At 33.7% G+C, this 16,418-nt stretch overlaps 2 protein-coding genes across 2 annotated transcripts; one reads left to right on the plus strand and one right to left on the minus strand.

Annotated features, from left to right (window-relative positions):
• The first annotated feature begins 5,970 nt into the window (after window positions 1-5,970).
• LOC17890615 (NAD-dependent malic enzyme 1, mitochondrial) lies at window positions 5,971-11,319 on the plus strand. The gene is made up of 19 exons (XM_023786379.1): window positions 5,971-6,242; window positions 6,327-6,423; window positions 6,504-6,622; window positions 6,714-6,881; window positions 7,040-7,168; window positions 7,263-7,323; window positions 7,576-7,679; window positions 7,755-7,838; window positions 8,152-8,258; window positions 8,475-8,586; window positions 8,777-8,890; window positions 9,040-9,105; window positions 9,212-9,284; window positions 9,377-9,463; window positions 9,612-9,666; window positions 9,766-9,837; window positions 10,153-10,215; window positions 10,307-10,421; window positions 11,045-11,319. The coding sequence occupies exons 1-19, from the start codon at window positions 6,078-6,080 to the stop codon at window positions 11,117-11,119; spliced, it is 1,866 nt and encodes a 621-aa protein (XP_023642147.1). The 5' UTR covers window positions 5,971-6,077; the 3' UTR covers window positions 11,120-11,319.
• Window positions 11,320-12,411: 1,092 nt separating this feature from the next.
• LOC17891058 (nuclear transcription factor Y subunit B-7) lies at window positions 12,412-13,083 on the minus strand. The gene has a single exon (XM_006296741.1). It carries the CDS (start codon window positions 13,081-13,083, stop codon window positions 12,412-12,414), a length of 672 nt encoding a protein of 223 aa, XP_006296803.1.
• Window positions 13,084-16,418: the final 3,335 nt, after the last annotated feature.

Consider the following 16,418-nt stretch of genomic DNA (forward strand, 5'->3'; position numbering starts at 1 on the left):
AATTTCTAAATGACTAGTCTCAAGACTCAAAAATCATTTAAGTTTGATAGTATCTGATTCACAAGCGGCTTTCATCCTATGGCGTTTGATCACTGATAACATTCTCATTGCCCATGAAGTAATGCATTCTTTGAAATCTAGGAAAAAAGTATCTCAAAGCTATATGGCAGTTAAAACAGATGTTAGTAAAGCTTATGATAGAGTTGAGTGGGAATTCTTGGAAACAACTATGAAACTTTTTGGTTTTTCTAACACTTGGATAAACTGGATAATGGCTATGGTTAAATCAGTCAGATATTCAGTCCTAGTTAATGGATCTCCTCAAGGCCACATTGGTCTGGAACGAGGTATTCGTCAGGGGGATCCTCTTTACCCTTATTTATTCATCCCGTGTACAGATATTTTAAGTCACCTCATCACATCTAGAGCGTCAACTGGTGACTTACCATGCATTTGAATCGGAAATAGAGTTCCATCTATTACTCACTTATAGTTTGCAGATGATTCATTATTTTTTTGTCAAGCAAACAGTCATAATTGTCGAGCTCTAAAAGAAATTTTCGAAGTGTATGAGTATTACTCGGGTCAGATGATTAATACAAGTGTCGAACAGCCTTTAAATATGCGCATCCGAGGAAGGAGCCTATTCTTGCCCTAGGCCACGTGTGTGGTCGAGCGACTTACAACACAAAGTACTAAAAGACAAACTTAATAACGTTCGGAAATTTAAAAGAAAGAAGGATAGGATTCACGCGTCTTGAGTAAACGCGGGAATGCGCTAGGATTTACTGCCTCGTTAAAACCCCCTTCGGTAAAACCCATTGGGATAAAAACCGAGGTGGGAAAAAGAGTATAGTCGCTCGCTAACGACTTAAACGTCTTCACCCGATGGTGATGGTGAAGACCGTCCACAACGGCCCCTCGTCTTGGCTTGATGAATCTTCGAAGGCTAGCTTGATCGAGGCTGGATCATGGACGTACTCTTGAAGGAAAATGTTGAATTGATCTTGGGTGTTCTTCTCTATGCGCCAGCTCCTTCTCGTCGCTCCTTGGTTGATGATTGGTACCTTGGGTCGAGTCATGGAACAAGTCTGTCGAGTGTTGTCGAGCGATCCGTCGGAAACGTCGACCCGTCCGTGATTTCGTCTTGGTCGCCGTCCGGGTGTCTCTTCCGTCCGTCCGGTGCTGTCGCCGCTCGAGGTCACATCACTATATTTTGGAAAGAGTAAAACATCGGACAACTAACTGGAGTTCAAAGACGCTATCACCTGCTGGCAAAGAAATCATGCTAAAATTAGTGGCTAGGGCAATGCATGTTGATATAATGTCATGTTTTAAAATTCCTCAAGGAGTAGTTTCTCAGATCGAATATATGCTTAGGAGGTTATGGTGGGAAAAAGGTAATAATCATAATCGAGGAATTCCATGGATCGCTTGGAAGAAACTACAAAAATCGAAGAAGGAAGGAGGACTAGGGTTCAAAGATCTTACGATGTTCAATGACTCCTTACTTGCTAAACAAGCATGGCGACTACTAAGATTCCCAGATTCTTTATTTGCTTAAGTTATGAAGGCCCGTTACTATAAAGATGATCATATTCTCAATGCTACATCTAAACCATATCAATCTTTTGGATGGCAATCTATTCTCTGTGGTTTGAAAATCATTAAATCAGGTTATCAATACAATTTGGGAACATGTGAAACCATTCGCCTAAATCACGATAACTTAATTCCAACTCATCCTCCGACCCTAGTGTGTTGCATCAGATCAGACATTTTTTTAAAAATTTCAGATCTGATCTCGACTTGGGGTACATAAAAATGTTTGAACAATCAACTAATATTAGATTTAGTGCATCCAGATGATCAAACTCGGTTATCTATTATTTACATTCCTCAGTCATTCTCTTATGATAAGATAATATGGCCATATTCAACGTCGGAGAATACAATGTCAGATCAAGTTATTGGTTTATCACTCATCATCCAGATAATGTTCATAATCAAGTTATTACCCCCCATGGTTCGATCCTTTTAAAGACAAAGATATGGAAGCTGCCAATAATGCCAAAATTGAAACATTTTTTGTGGCGCCTCCTTTCTCGGGCTTTAGCTACTAATGTTAGACTTTATACTCGGGGAATGCATTTAGATCCTAATTTTCTTCATTGTGGACTTGAATTGAAGATATACATCATGTTTTTTTCGGCTGCTATTATGCTTCTCTAACCTGGCAAGATTCGACTACTCCTCTAGCTTCTTTGTACAATTCTTCCAATACTACAAAGGATCATATTCTGATATTTTGCTTCTACAACATGAGATAGGAATATCACCGGAAAATAAACTCTTTCCTATTTGGTTATTGTGGCATCTTTGAAAATCAAGAGACGATTTAACCTTTAACCAAACTCGATTTTCTTATGCTCATATAATTATGAAAGCTAAAGTTGATGTATCTGAATGGATTGTGGCTACAATGCTTGCACAACCTTCTATTGTGTTCTCTCGCACTGACTTTGTCACTATCCATGACCTGGTGTAGGCTAGTTTTCCCATTCGTTAAATGTAGTTGATGCGGCTTTTGATCCTTACACTTATAGATCTTCCTGTGGATGGATAATTCGAGACAATGAAGGTAATTCAAAGTATTGGGGATCTTCCTTACTCCCAAATTCGCTTACTCCCTTAAAGGCCGAGGCAAAAAAACTTCTAGCTGCAATGCAACAAGTATGGATGAAAGGCTACCGTCAAATATACTTCAAAAGTGATTGCTCTGATCTTATTGATACACTTAATGACAAACTTCACAATTTTTCGGTCGCAGAGATTATTCTAGACATTAATTATTGGACTAGTTATTTTACTGAAGTTTTCTTTATATTTGCAAAAAGTTATTCTAACGAAACTGCCCATTAATTAGCAAAATTTGGTTGTCTAAATAAAAATTATTTTTGTAATGGTTGTTTGTCCACCAAAATGGCTGCAGCATCAATTGTACCTTGCCAGTATTAATTTTTAATAAAATTCTATCTTCTTAATATTAAAAGAGGAGTACAAAATTGAAAATTGAAAACTTTGGTAAAAAATTTCCGAATTTAGCCTTTAATTTAACATGAAGGAGAGCCTTTTCTAAAATCAACAAGGGTTAATTAGTCAACACAACTTTGTTGACAAAAATTATAATAGAATCCGCGTGTTTAAAATGTACCCACCCGTGTAGCTATTGGATCATATACTTCAGAGTATTGCAAGGTGGGCAAACATGAAACAAACGATCCACTGTGTGTGGACTCCTGTATCAATAAAAAGCCCAAATCAATATATTTTATTAAGTCCAGCACAAAATACTTTAAGTCCAATTAAGTCATACAAACGCTTTCCTTTTACGTTAGTTTTCAAGATTCCTGGTATATATTCAAAACATTTAATTACCAATCCGAAATCATATCATTAACGTACGTAATCACTAATTTTTAGCAATCAAATTGTAATTTAATCAATATACTAATTATTCGCAAATCACTAATTTTGCATACTAATTATTTTCCAAATGTTTTAATACACGATAAATATTACTCTACAATTCTATTCCATCGCATCATCAAACCAATTACTTCATTTTTCATATTCTTCTTAGTTCATTAGAGACGTGATACCCTACAAGACAAATGAAGGTCCTGCGAAAGCTGAAAATAAGACACAACAAGTTTTGGTGAGATGATGAGTCTATAGAAATAATAGACTGATTTTCTTTTCAAATACTAACAATTTTTTTTATAGGTACAATCATATGTCATGACCATGGTAAAATCATTATGTGTAAACCTTTGTAACTTATCAATTCCCGAAAGCAATCAGAAACAGGATTTTCATTTCCATTTATCCAAGAAGACCATTTCAAGAGTCTTTGAGATGATTGAGGTAAAGTTATTCTTAACCCCGTGATAATATAAAATCAAAAGTCATTTAAAAGATATTGTAAATGTATTTTCAGTTTATTTTACTAGCTCAAGATATTTAATTAACGCAAGAATATGTATCAATCTGAATTTCATTTAGTATAAAAATTATAATAATTTATTACTAATCTTTATAGCTAAAAGAAAACAGTTTTTACATGGAACCACAGAGAAAAAACCTTCTCATAGAAGGTAAACAACAATCAAAGAAGGCAACGAGAAAATCAAGAATCAGATTTGAAACTATTATTCTGTTTTCTAAAAAGTCCAACATGTGATGAAGATTTAAGGGCTTACAAAGAAGTTGTCTACAAGGCATACAAGAAAGCATGTTCGACAAGAAGTTTATTAGACGAATGATATGGTACTTTTTTTACAAAAAAACTCTAAAAATCTCATGTCAAAATTCCATTTTTTATTTTTTTTGTATTTTCTCAATTATGTTTGACAAATATCAATTATAACGTTTGTTTCATCTACTAATAATAGTATGAGGCTAAGTACCAGCTAGCATTCCACAGATTGCGAGAGGTATTTGACTGCGGCTGAATAGAGTATTCCTTCTACGATTTCGACCAAACCAAGAGAGCTACTAGCTAAACTTCATAAAGTTAAGACTTATTACTTCAAAAAATTTAGTGAAATATGAAAATTCATTGTATTAAAATATAGCTTTGTTGAGAACTACCCAGACCTAACCATTGCGTTTTTTAGCTCCTTACATCATGAAGTTTGTCTCCATCTTCGTAACTAAGAAATATATTAGTATACAAATACAAAAGCTTTATGTTCTTCGTCCTCTTTTTAATTTAATCTGATTACAAAAAGAATTGAATTATTCCAAGTAACTCTATAAGAAACAAGATCGATTTGTATGCATTAAAGTTAGAAATAGAGCTTACCAATTTTCAGATTCGTTCAACTGAAGTTAAAATTCTGGAAAAATGAATTACCATTTTATCTGTTACGAACTAAAACAGAAATTGATTTTTTTTGTTAATATTCTTACACATTTCTATGATGGAAAAACTGAGATACGAAGATGTTATCACTAACTATGAAAGTGGAGAGAGATCTCAGATATTTGACTGCTATGGGAGAGAATCACAAAGTGAAATAAGGTTTCAGAAGCTCCAACTAGACGAAGTTGTAATCATTGTGGCCATGAATATATTTGTTACAAAGAGTTGTGAATTGTTGAGAATTCAGTGTTTAGAAAATTAGAAAACTATACCTCATCAAAATCTAAGAGAATTAGCAATACTTGAACCGAAAATACTTCAAAATTGATTAGTGGGTTTAACATCTTTATTGGTTGGACTTGAACCGCATAATTTAAGTATTGATTAGTGGGCTTACAAATTAGAGATGTCAAATTATGTGGTTCGAGTCCAACCAATTATGTTATAGGGCACACTAAAGATGTTACCCCCACAAATAAGATACATTGCGGGTATGTCTTTCTATAATTGTTTTCGAGACCGCGGTGTACCGCAGGCACACTAAAGATGTTAAACTCTCTAATCAGTTTTGAATTTGAACACAAAACATCATACAAATATATATATATATATATATATATATATATATATATATAAGATTGACTACTTAATTAATAACTAATAACTATATATATCCAATAAAACAAAACAAATAAAACAATAGAATTTCCGAAAAAATTTGGTAAAAAAAAGATCCGCGGTGTACCCCGGGTTCAAACCTAGTTTCGTTGAAAAGAAAAAGAAAAAGAAAACGAACAAATTGGGATTATGTCCATCCCCCTACTTTTTTTGGTTTTTTTTTTTTTTGTTTTTCCCCCTAGTGTAAATATTGACACTGTGTCCTAATATTCGTTTGACTAAATTACGGGAAAATAAAGGAAATAAGAATCTTTTAATTATTTTTTTTCCGTCAACGATTATATTTAATTTTTATTTAATGAAGAAAGGAAAAAAAACAGAAAATAAATAAATAATAGAGACTGCAATATTCATTACTCAATCATCAAAATCAAAAACCCCACACGGAGAGTCTTCTTCATCAGTGAGCTGTGTGTAAAATTCTTCTTCTCCATTCCTAGATCGGTACTACGTTCTTCAGATTCCGATAACGATGGGGATGGCTAATAAGCTCCGGCTGAGTTCTTCCCTCAGCCGAATTCTCCACCGGAGGATACTTTATTCCTCCGTCAGATCTTTCACCACATCCGAAGGTCACCGTCCCACCATCGTCCATAAACAAGGTCTCGATATCCTCCATGATCCTTGGTTCAACAAGGTACTTTTTGTGAGCTTTAATCTCCATTTTATCTTTCACTTTGTTGTGATTTTGAGTGTGAACACGAACCTGGATCTGGTTTAGGGAACTGCGTTTACGATGACGGAGAGAAACCGTCTTGATCTTAGAGGACTTCTTCCACCTAATGTTATGGATTCTGAGCAGCAAATTCAGCGTTTTAGTGAGTTTTTTACTTGAGTTTCTTAGTGAACATATATGTGTCTTCTTACTCACCGACATGATTGATTTTTGATTAAACAGTGACTGACCTTAAGAGGTTAGAGGAGCAAGCAAGAGATGGACCTTCTGATCCTAATGCTTTGGCTAAGTGGCGTATCCTTAATCGTTTACATGACCGAAATGAGACTATGTACTATAAGGTGAACAACACACTTCGTTTTTGTTCTATTTGCTGTTAGAATCCGTGTAATCTGAAGAGGCTATTTACTTGAAATTTGTACGTTGTTGTAGGTTTTGATAAATAATATTGAGGAGTATGCGCCAATAGTCTACACTCCTACTGTTGGTCTTGTCTGCCAGAACTACAGTGGATTGTTTAGGAGGCCAAGAGGAATGTATTTTAGTGCTGAAGATCGTGGTGAAATGATGTCTATGGTTTACAACTGGCCAGCTGAACAGGTCCTTGATATATATGACACTGTGCTTAAGATATCTCAACTGTGTTTGGCTGACTAATCCAACCTATTCTATCGTCGTTCGCTTATTGTATTTAAAGATACTGGTATATCTTTTAGTGAACATTAGTTTCCTGATGTAACGTTTTTATATACATTTAGGTTGATATGATTGTTGTTACCGATGGAAGCCGGATTTTGGGTCTCGGAGATCTTGGTGTTCATGGAATTGGAATTGCTGTAGGGAAGCTTGATTTATACGTTGCTGCAGCTGGAATAAATCCTCAACGGGTACTTGCAGCATCTAATATTTTCTTATTCTTTCCCATCTCTATTTTTCTATATTATTATTTGATACAATACTTGTCTGCAAATGCTGGTTTAGGTACTACCTGTCATGATTGATGTTGGAACAAACAATGAAAAACTACTCAAGGACCCCATGTGTAAGATTCATTTGCACCTCTTACCTTTTTAAAGTCAATTATCATAAGATATTACTCTGATAGGTTAATAACGTGTTTCTTCTTTCCGACTACATATAATATAACTGTTTCCTGATGTTTGCGATTTTAGTATGCTGAAGCATGTTTATTATCTGCCTTTAACATACGGAAGTAGATAATGCGTATTTGAGATTTGTGCATGAATACATACATACCTGTCGTGTAATCGTTCTCTCTATTTTGTTTTGACAGATTTGGGTCTGCAGCAACGTCGTTTGGAAGATGATGAATATATAGCTATTATTGATGAATTTATGGAGGCAGTGTATACCCGGTGGCCACATGTTATTGTGCAGGTAACCAATGTTTTATAGACATTTGGTATATCAAATGTTTCTTATTGAGAAACGTTTTTGTTTTTCTACCTACAGTTTGAGGATTTCCAGAGCAAGTGGGCTTTCAAATTATTGCAGAGGTATAGATATACCAATCGAATGTTCAATGATGATGTCCAGGTAATGAGTCTTCTGCCTTAGAATGATTATTGTGAAGGTGAAATGCCATTTTTTTATTCTGAAATTATTTATATTAGGTCAATGTATCAGTTAAGTTTGCCTGGCATTTGCCCGGGCACTACTATGTTTGAAATAATTAGGCACTACAGTTTTATCATATATCATGTGCTCTAACCATCATCTTATAGTACAATAGTTATTCTTAATCTTTTCCAGACGACCAGATCCATTAAACAGACTATAGGAAATCTAAATGCTTACAGTATAATCTTATTTTTCATGCTGACTAATATGTTTTCATCATCTGGCTTAGGGGACCGCAGGGGTTGCGATTGCTGGTCTTCTTGGAGCAGTTAGAGCGCAGGGGAGGCCTATGATTGATTTTCCAAAGATGAAGATCGTTGTTGCTGGTGCTGGAAGGTAAGCCCTTCTCTGATGCTACTTTCTAGTCTTTTTGGGTCCTAGTTTACCAGAGATGTATTGGTAAAAAACTGGTCTTAGTATTATTAGTTCTGACTATTGATTGTTTAAAGAGATTTAACAGATGGAAACTTTTAGCTGCATAACTGCATAAGTTAGCTAAGGATAGTAATATCAGAATATTGAGCTTCCTTTAAAAATCTTTGATTTTTGCAGTGCGGGAATCGGTGTTCTAAATGCTGCAAGGAAGACAATGGCACGGATGTTGGGAAATACTGAAACTGCATTTGATAGTGCACAAAGTCAATTTTGGGTGGTTGATGCTCAGGTATATTTGTATATAGTGGTGTGACTGATTTTCGGTGTATGGAGCTGATAAGACGTTTTCCCTTTGGTTTCCTTTGACTGCTTGTCAAATCACTTCACTACCCGTTTTGTTTTGGCATGTGTGTTGGACCTTTTCGTCCAATAACTGAAGGATCTGAAGTTGTTAACTCTTTTTGTTGCACTTAAATCAGGGTCTTATCACTGAAGGACGAGAAAATATTGATCCAGAGGCTCAGCCTTTTGCTAGGAAGACTAAAGAAATGGATCGTCAGGGATTAAAAGAAGGAGCAACACTTGCGGAAGTGGTCTGTGATTCTTTATTCTAATATGTTCATCAAGTATACTATATCAAATTTGGCAATGAGTCTGGTGTTTGATAAAACTTCTCCCTTAAAAAGTTATTCTACTTAATACTAGTAATAAACTAACTGTTTTCTGTTTCATCTGTGGCTAGGTTCGTGAAGTTAAACCTGATGTACTTCTTGGTCTATCTGCAGTTGGAGGGTTATTCTCAAAAGAGGTAAGGAAAGCTGCCAAACGGCTAAACATATATGCGTCTTGCTTGCATGATTCTGACATATAGCAGTTGATATATTGAAACTCATTGTTGGGATATTGTGTTTAAGGTTTTAGAAGCCATGAAAGGTTCAACCTCAACAAGACCTGCTATTTTTGCAATGTCAAACCCCACAAAAAATGGTACTTTGTCCCCTTCGTTTACAGATGTGGTTTGCAGTTATTTGAGATTCTAGTCAGAATTGATGTAATAGTTACTTGTGCTTAAATTACAGCTGAATGCACGCCTCAAGATGCATTTTCTATATTAGGCGAGAATATGATTTTTGCGAGTGGAAGCCCATTCAAGAATGTGGAATTTGGTATGTACCACTGCATCATTTGTCGTACACAATTTTTTATATGGGAAGAAAATACTTACTGCTCCTATATTTTCAGTTATGTAAGCACTAGATATTTGTTCACTCTTAAGGCTTTTAATTTGATATAGTAGTACCTTATTTGTGGCAGGAAATGGTCAAGTAGGACATTGCAACCAGGGAAACAACATGTACCTATTCCCAGGGTTAGTTTTCGTGGGAAAGAATTGCATACGCTCTTGACTTGATGCATTAATAATGATCCTGAAGATAATTATTTTTTTTATCCTGTAATTTTTATGTAGTATTGGACTTGGTACTCTTCTATCTGGTGCTCCCATCGTCTCGGATGGGATGCTGCAGGCCGCAGCTGAGTGGTAAGCTATTTTTCTTACCTAGTGCATTTATATCACTGATTTTAACTTCATCTAAGCTAAGTGAGTGCCATGATATATATAACTATGGACCAAATTCAAATTTATAAAGAATGCTTGAATATTATCGATCATATGTTTGACTGATGTCATGGACTATATAACATACCTACTACACCCACGAGACAGCAACCAAAGTACTGTTGAGGTTTCATACAGTAGTTGATGTAGATCGTGTTATAAGGAGACCTTGAAATCAATCAAGTCTCATGTTTGATGAATGTTGAATCATGACACTGTTCTGCTAAACAACTGCAGTCTAGCAGCATACATGAGCGAAGAAGAAGTGCTACAGGGGATTATATATCCTCCAATATCAAGGTAACACAATAAAAAGTACATTCTTAGTGTTGCATAAGAGAAAGGTTTCGATAGAGATGTTAAATCTGGCGTGTGGAAATAAAAATCGCAGGATACGAGACATAACAAAAAGAATAGCAGCTGCGGTGATTACGGAAGCTATCGAGGAGGATTTGGTCGGTGGATATAGAGAAATGGATGCTCGTGAGCTCCAAAAGCTTAACGAGGTAATCTCATGACCAGCTATAGTATAATTGGAAACAATGGGCAAAATAACCGAACCCAAAAATTCGATCCAAACCCGATTCAAAAAATCCGATCCGAACCCGAACCCGAAAGCTAGAAATACCCGAACGGGGCTATATATCTAAACTCGAAAACCCAAACCCGATCCAAACCAAAACCCGAACTGATATCCAAATACACTGATAATATAAATATATAGTAATAATCTATTAATAATGTCAAAAAAGTTCAGTTTTTTTGGTATATTTTAGATTTTTTAAGTTAGATACTCTATTCTAAGTAAATTTTTGTAAAAAATTATACAAGTTTTGAGATTTTTTTTGTAGTTTAGACATATTTGGATCCTCAAATTTTGAGTTTTGAGAATTTTGGATAATTCGAATCCGAACCCGAAATACCTGATCCACACCCGTACTGAACCCAAAATCTAAAAATACCCGAACGGGTTCTATATCTCTAAACCTAAAAATCCAAAATATTCGAACTGAACCCGAACGCCCAGGCCTACTGCTTAGGATGTATATGAGCTTGGTTATAAAGACCAACCAAAAAACTAAACCGAAATGTTTGGTTATGTTGACGAGGTTCTTGTGTGTGTTCGCAGGAGGAGCTGATGGAGTACGTGGAAAACAACATGTGGAATCCAGAGTATCCGACTTTGGTCTACAAAGATGACTAAATCTGGTTCCCCAAAATGAATAAGTCTACTTTTATCTTATTTATATGTAAAAATTCATAATGCCTTTGCTTCATATAATCATAATATCCAAGCAGATTCATAGTTGCTGCTCTCTCTTGTTTTTATGTAAAGAAAAAAAAAATGTTGATTATTTGGTTGCTTCTTACCCAATCAGATTCATAGTTTCCCACTTTCTGTTATTTATATGTAAAATATAAAAAAGAAAAATTGGGTTGCTCCAATCTGATTCATAGCAGCAACATATTACTTACAGATCCCTTACGTGTATGATTTGTATCGAATATTATTGGTATTGCATCATGTTCCGAGATATAAGATACTATTAGAAGTGAGAAATTAAGGTTGTGCATTCGGTATTCCGGTAGGGTTTGGGTAATAACCGGTCGGTTTGGATGTTTTGGGTATAAGAAATTTTTATCCATTTAAAACCTGAGAAGTTTTGTTCGGATATCTGTTCGGATCTTCTTGTTTCATGGTCGGTTCAGTTCTACATTTTTGGAACCAAATTATTTCTTGGAAATCCGTTTGGTTCAGGTCAAATGGACCAGTTTGTATCCGAAATGTAGCAAAATTCCCAAAAATAAATATATAAAAAACCTTAAACCAGTTCAAACTTCAATCAAACACAAAAATCGATCCTAAGCAGCTGCAAAAATGATGAAAGGTGAAGCCGGGTTAGGGAACTTAGGATTTTAGGTTTATATAGTTTTGGATAATTGGGTATCCATTCGGTTCTTGTGTAATATTCGAACCTAAACCGATATTCACGGATAGAGGAGGACATTATCAATCGGTTATTTAGAAAATAACCGTATCCGAAGTTATTTTTGGGTCGGTAATGGTTCGGATTTTTGGTTCCGGTTTTTATGCCCAGGGCTACGAGGAACAATGAACGATGAACCAAAACACTATTCTCTTTAGCTATAACATTTTGGTAACTTTCAAACAGTAAGGTGATAGGTTTCACTTTCTTAGGACTATCAACATGGAATGAGATTCTACTTTTAGAAACCATGAGTTAAACCCACTTGTCTTATTTAGTCTTGCTACATATTCCTATTGTGCGATTCAGTTTCATCACAATCCGAAAAATATATGTATGAAGAATTAGTAATCATTCTGTTACACGAAAAATATCAAGATGTGTACGTATCTAATGTGTCTGTCTGTATATAGCAACAAATTAATATAAGCATCAAGATTGTACTCACAAAAAGGTCAAGAAAGCATATAATTTATAGAAAGAAAAAAAAAATTAAAACAAAAGTCTCTCACCAATGAATGGAATCAATATTATCATGCTGCTGAGGGAACTGTTTCTGTAATGGTTTAGGAGAGAAAGCAATATTTGGAAATGGTTGATGATCAGCCGGTAAGAATGGAGAATGATGATGATGAGAGATGTAACTAGTACATGACATGTTATTGTTGTTTTGGTCTTGTTCTTGGAACTGGTTATAATTATGATGATTCTGTTGTTGAATCTGTTGTTGTTGCTGTTGTCTTTGTTGTTGTTGTTGTTGTTGTTTTGGGCTGTTAACTTTTTCTCCTTCGGTGTCTCTATATTTGCATAGGTAAACCTTTAATGGAGCAACGTAGTCTTCGAAACCAAGAGTTGTAATGGCCCAAATGATGTCATCTCCATTGATGGTCTTCCTCTTCTCTCTTTGACACTTATCAGAAGCTTCACCAGTGACAAAACTTATGAACTCCGAGACGCATTCTTGAACGGTTTCTTTAGCGTCTTTTGAGATCTTACCATTACCTGGAAGAACCTTTTTCATGATCCTTCCGACATTAGCTATGGGAAGGAACCGATCTTGTTCTTTGTTGTTGTTGTTGTTGTTGTTATTGTTGTTGTTGGTCTTTGAAGAAGGGCTTCCTGGATTTGTTTCAGCTATTTCAGGAGATCCATGATCCTCTTCTGGGCTCTCTTCAGTCATGTCTCTCTCTCTATTTGTTATTATGATTGATGTTAGCATGTGATCAATCTGATTTTATGGGTAAGCTTAGTGCATGAAACTAGGCAACTTGTCTATTTATAGATACCTTGCCAACCAAATTTGGAACTCCATGTGACTCGCTCTTTTTTTTTTTTTTTTTAGATGATTTGCCAAACAATAATGAAGAGTATGAAAATAGCAATCATGTGATATACTATATTGTCATCAAATAATGTTTTTAATTTTTTTTTTCCTCTTCTTTTTTTTTTCTCTTTATATACTTTATAATTGTTGTAGAAAAAAAAATCCATGTTATGTTACTCTTTCGGTTTCAATTTTGTTTTAGATTTTTTTTCTTTAATTTTAAGCGATGTTTTTAATTTTCTATGCTAAAATTAAATGTATTTTTCTTTGACCAATCATATTTTATTTATATTTTCGTAATGTTTGAATTCTTTTTATGTAGTAGTATTTTATGTAAAAAAGATAAATTAAACAAAATTACAGTATGTATTTTATTAGTTTGTGTGAGAAAACCTTATCAATCCTTTAAACTGAGCCATATGGAGTATTAGTTATGTTGATGTCTAATCCATCATGTCTCCACAATTTTATCGAATGAGGTTTTAGTTTATGCCTTTATGGTATAGCACGTTAACAAAATTAATCACTAACACTGGCCAAAAGTGAAATTATTACCGGAATGTGACACATCTAAAAAATTTGATAAAAATTAAAATTACAAAAATGAAAATATTCAGAATTTTTTACTTATAATTCTTGGTTATGTCGGTTTGAATTTATCAAAGAGATTAGGGTTTAATATTATAATTAAACGAGATTATATATGTCAATTTTAGTTTATAAAGAAGGATTAAAGTTTAGTTTTTAAAACAAAACATGTTATATGGTTGCCTGGATTTATAAATAAGGATTATGGTTTAAATTTACAATTAACCAAGGTTTTATGTATATTTATGTTTATAAATAAGGAGTATAGTTTAGATTACACAATTTATTCAAGGTTATTAGTCTTTTTCAATTTATAAAAGAGAATTTAGATTTAGATGGTACAATTAAACGAGATTATGAGTTTAACAAAATAAATGTGTTTATAAAATGTTTTACTTTTTTAATATGTATAATTTTTTAATTTATAATTTATAATTTATATTTAAATGTAATATGTCATAGTGCAATCTCTTTGGCTAAAACAAGAGGGGTGAATAAAAGGAAACTAAAAATAGACATTATTAACTTTAAATAAGGATAACCGAAGTCAATATAATTTGTAGTATAATAGTTTCTAAAATATATTTTTCTTTTCAAATATGTAATTTTGTATACTTTCATATTTCAAATATGTAATTTTTTTTCAAATATGTAATTTTGTATACTTTCATGTTTTAGCAACAAATTAGTGACTAAATATTTGCGGAATATTTAGATTTTTGAGAATATACAAAGTTTATGTGGTTACATTTTTTTCTGAGCCATAAATATGTTTCTTCATCGGTTTTTTTATATAGAGATTTAAGAGAAAAAAATTTGTTTAAATTAGCAAATAATCACTTTATTTTTTGAGAAATTGATACCAATAACCTTTTTATGATACCCTCTTTTAAAAATACCCTATTTTTGCCTTTTTCATTTTTGCCCTCTCTTAAATTTTAATTGCCATTTTACCCCTAGCTGAAAGAATATTCTTTCCCAAAGGAAGGAATATTCCTTCCAAAAAATTTCCCCCCAAAAATTTTCCGCCAAAAACTTTACCGCCAAATTTTTTAAAGCGTCTTTTAAATTTAAAATGGTAGAAAACATCGATTTCCTACGGTCAGTTGCGTGAAAAATGGTGGGAAACAGCCGTTTCTTACGATATTCCTACGATTAAAATGGTAGGAAATCGCCCGTAGGAAATCGAAGGTGGCAAGATATTGGTAGGAAATTTCCTACCAAAAACGCGCCGAAGGAACTTTTGTAGGTATTTTCGTAGGAAAGACGAAGGGTATTTCTGACCGTTTTCCTTCCACTATTGCGTAGGAAACGTTTTCCTTCTAATTTCCTTCAAAAAAGCTTCCTTCTATTTTCCTACGAAAACTCTATTAATTCCAATTTCCTACGAATTATTTCACTCTAATTTCCTACCAATTTTCTTTCAAAAGATAATAAAATAAATTAATTTATTTTCTTACATTAATCAAAATAATTTCGTTAATTGAAATTTAAATTATTAAATAACCAGTAATTATTAATCCGAATACTTAATAAAATTATTATTATTTCACCATCCTAAAGAAGAGGAAAAAGCTTAATTATAACCTCAATAATCAAAACAAAGACTAAAAAAGGCACAATGAAAATTGAAGATATCCACAAAACGATTCAATTAAGTATCTTGGGTTTGCAGCGTTTAGCAGCGTATGAAATGCGATCATTACGAATAACATCTTCCAATATCTCATCAGACTCATTTCGTTCCTCCAAATTTTCAATATGAAATTTCAAATCTTCATCAGAAACTACTCTGGATATCCTGCAAAACGTATATAGAGAGGAACGACGGCTAGTGATGGTTTCTTTTGGCAGATTCATCCAATTTTGAGACGAATCGGAGAAATCTTTGTCGTTCTGCTTTGCTTGTTTCACGAAAAGAGAGAGAGAAAGGAAGAAAGAAAATTGAGAGAATTGCATTTTTCTCTTATATATTTTTAATAACACCCAATCGACACCTGCCACTTCGACGTTTCTTACCAACAAATCTGTATCTTAAGCAAGATACGTACTTTAGTTAATAATGTTAATTTTGGATTTAATTAAAACAAAATTTAACTTAAGAACTGCCTAAAATACCATCGATAAGGATGGTCTAAGGAAAAGATTGTTTATCTCATGCTCTTTGTACTCTTTCTCAAATAATACATCATTTACACATATGTATATGTGTACACATATATCTATTTATTGGCGTTATTAATGCTAGATATTATACAAGAAGCAAGCAAGATAGTAATGAAAGCCATCAACATTGGCTACCCTTAATGGTCACATAATATGTTCACCAAAGAGATGTACGTTACTTAATTGTAATGTTTTTGTTTATTCTCTGATGGTGATTGTCCTTGATCTTTGTGATTTTTCGATGTTGGATGCAGAAACAATGGTTGTTGTATTAAATTATTTATAATATATCGTATGCATTGCCAACAATTCAGTTATCTTTCATGGTGCATAACTGCTATCTCATGCTATCATTTTACTTAAAAAATAAAGTGGGAGGGAAAATCATTTTCAACTAGGGGAAACTAGAGAATATTAATTTACCAATGGAATCTTGA

Source organism: Capsella rubella, unplaced genomic scaffold, assembly GCF_000375325.1.
Source record: "Capsella rubella cultivar Monte Gargano unplaced genomic scaffold, Caprub1_0 scaffold_3, whole genome shotgun sequence".
In the NCBI taxonomy this organism is placed as follows: domain Eukaryota; kingdom Viridiplantae; phylum Streptophyta; class Magnoliopsida; order Brassicales; family Brassicaceae; genus Capsella; species Capsella rubella.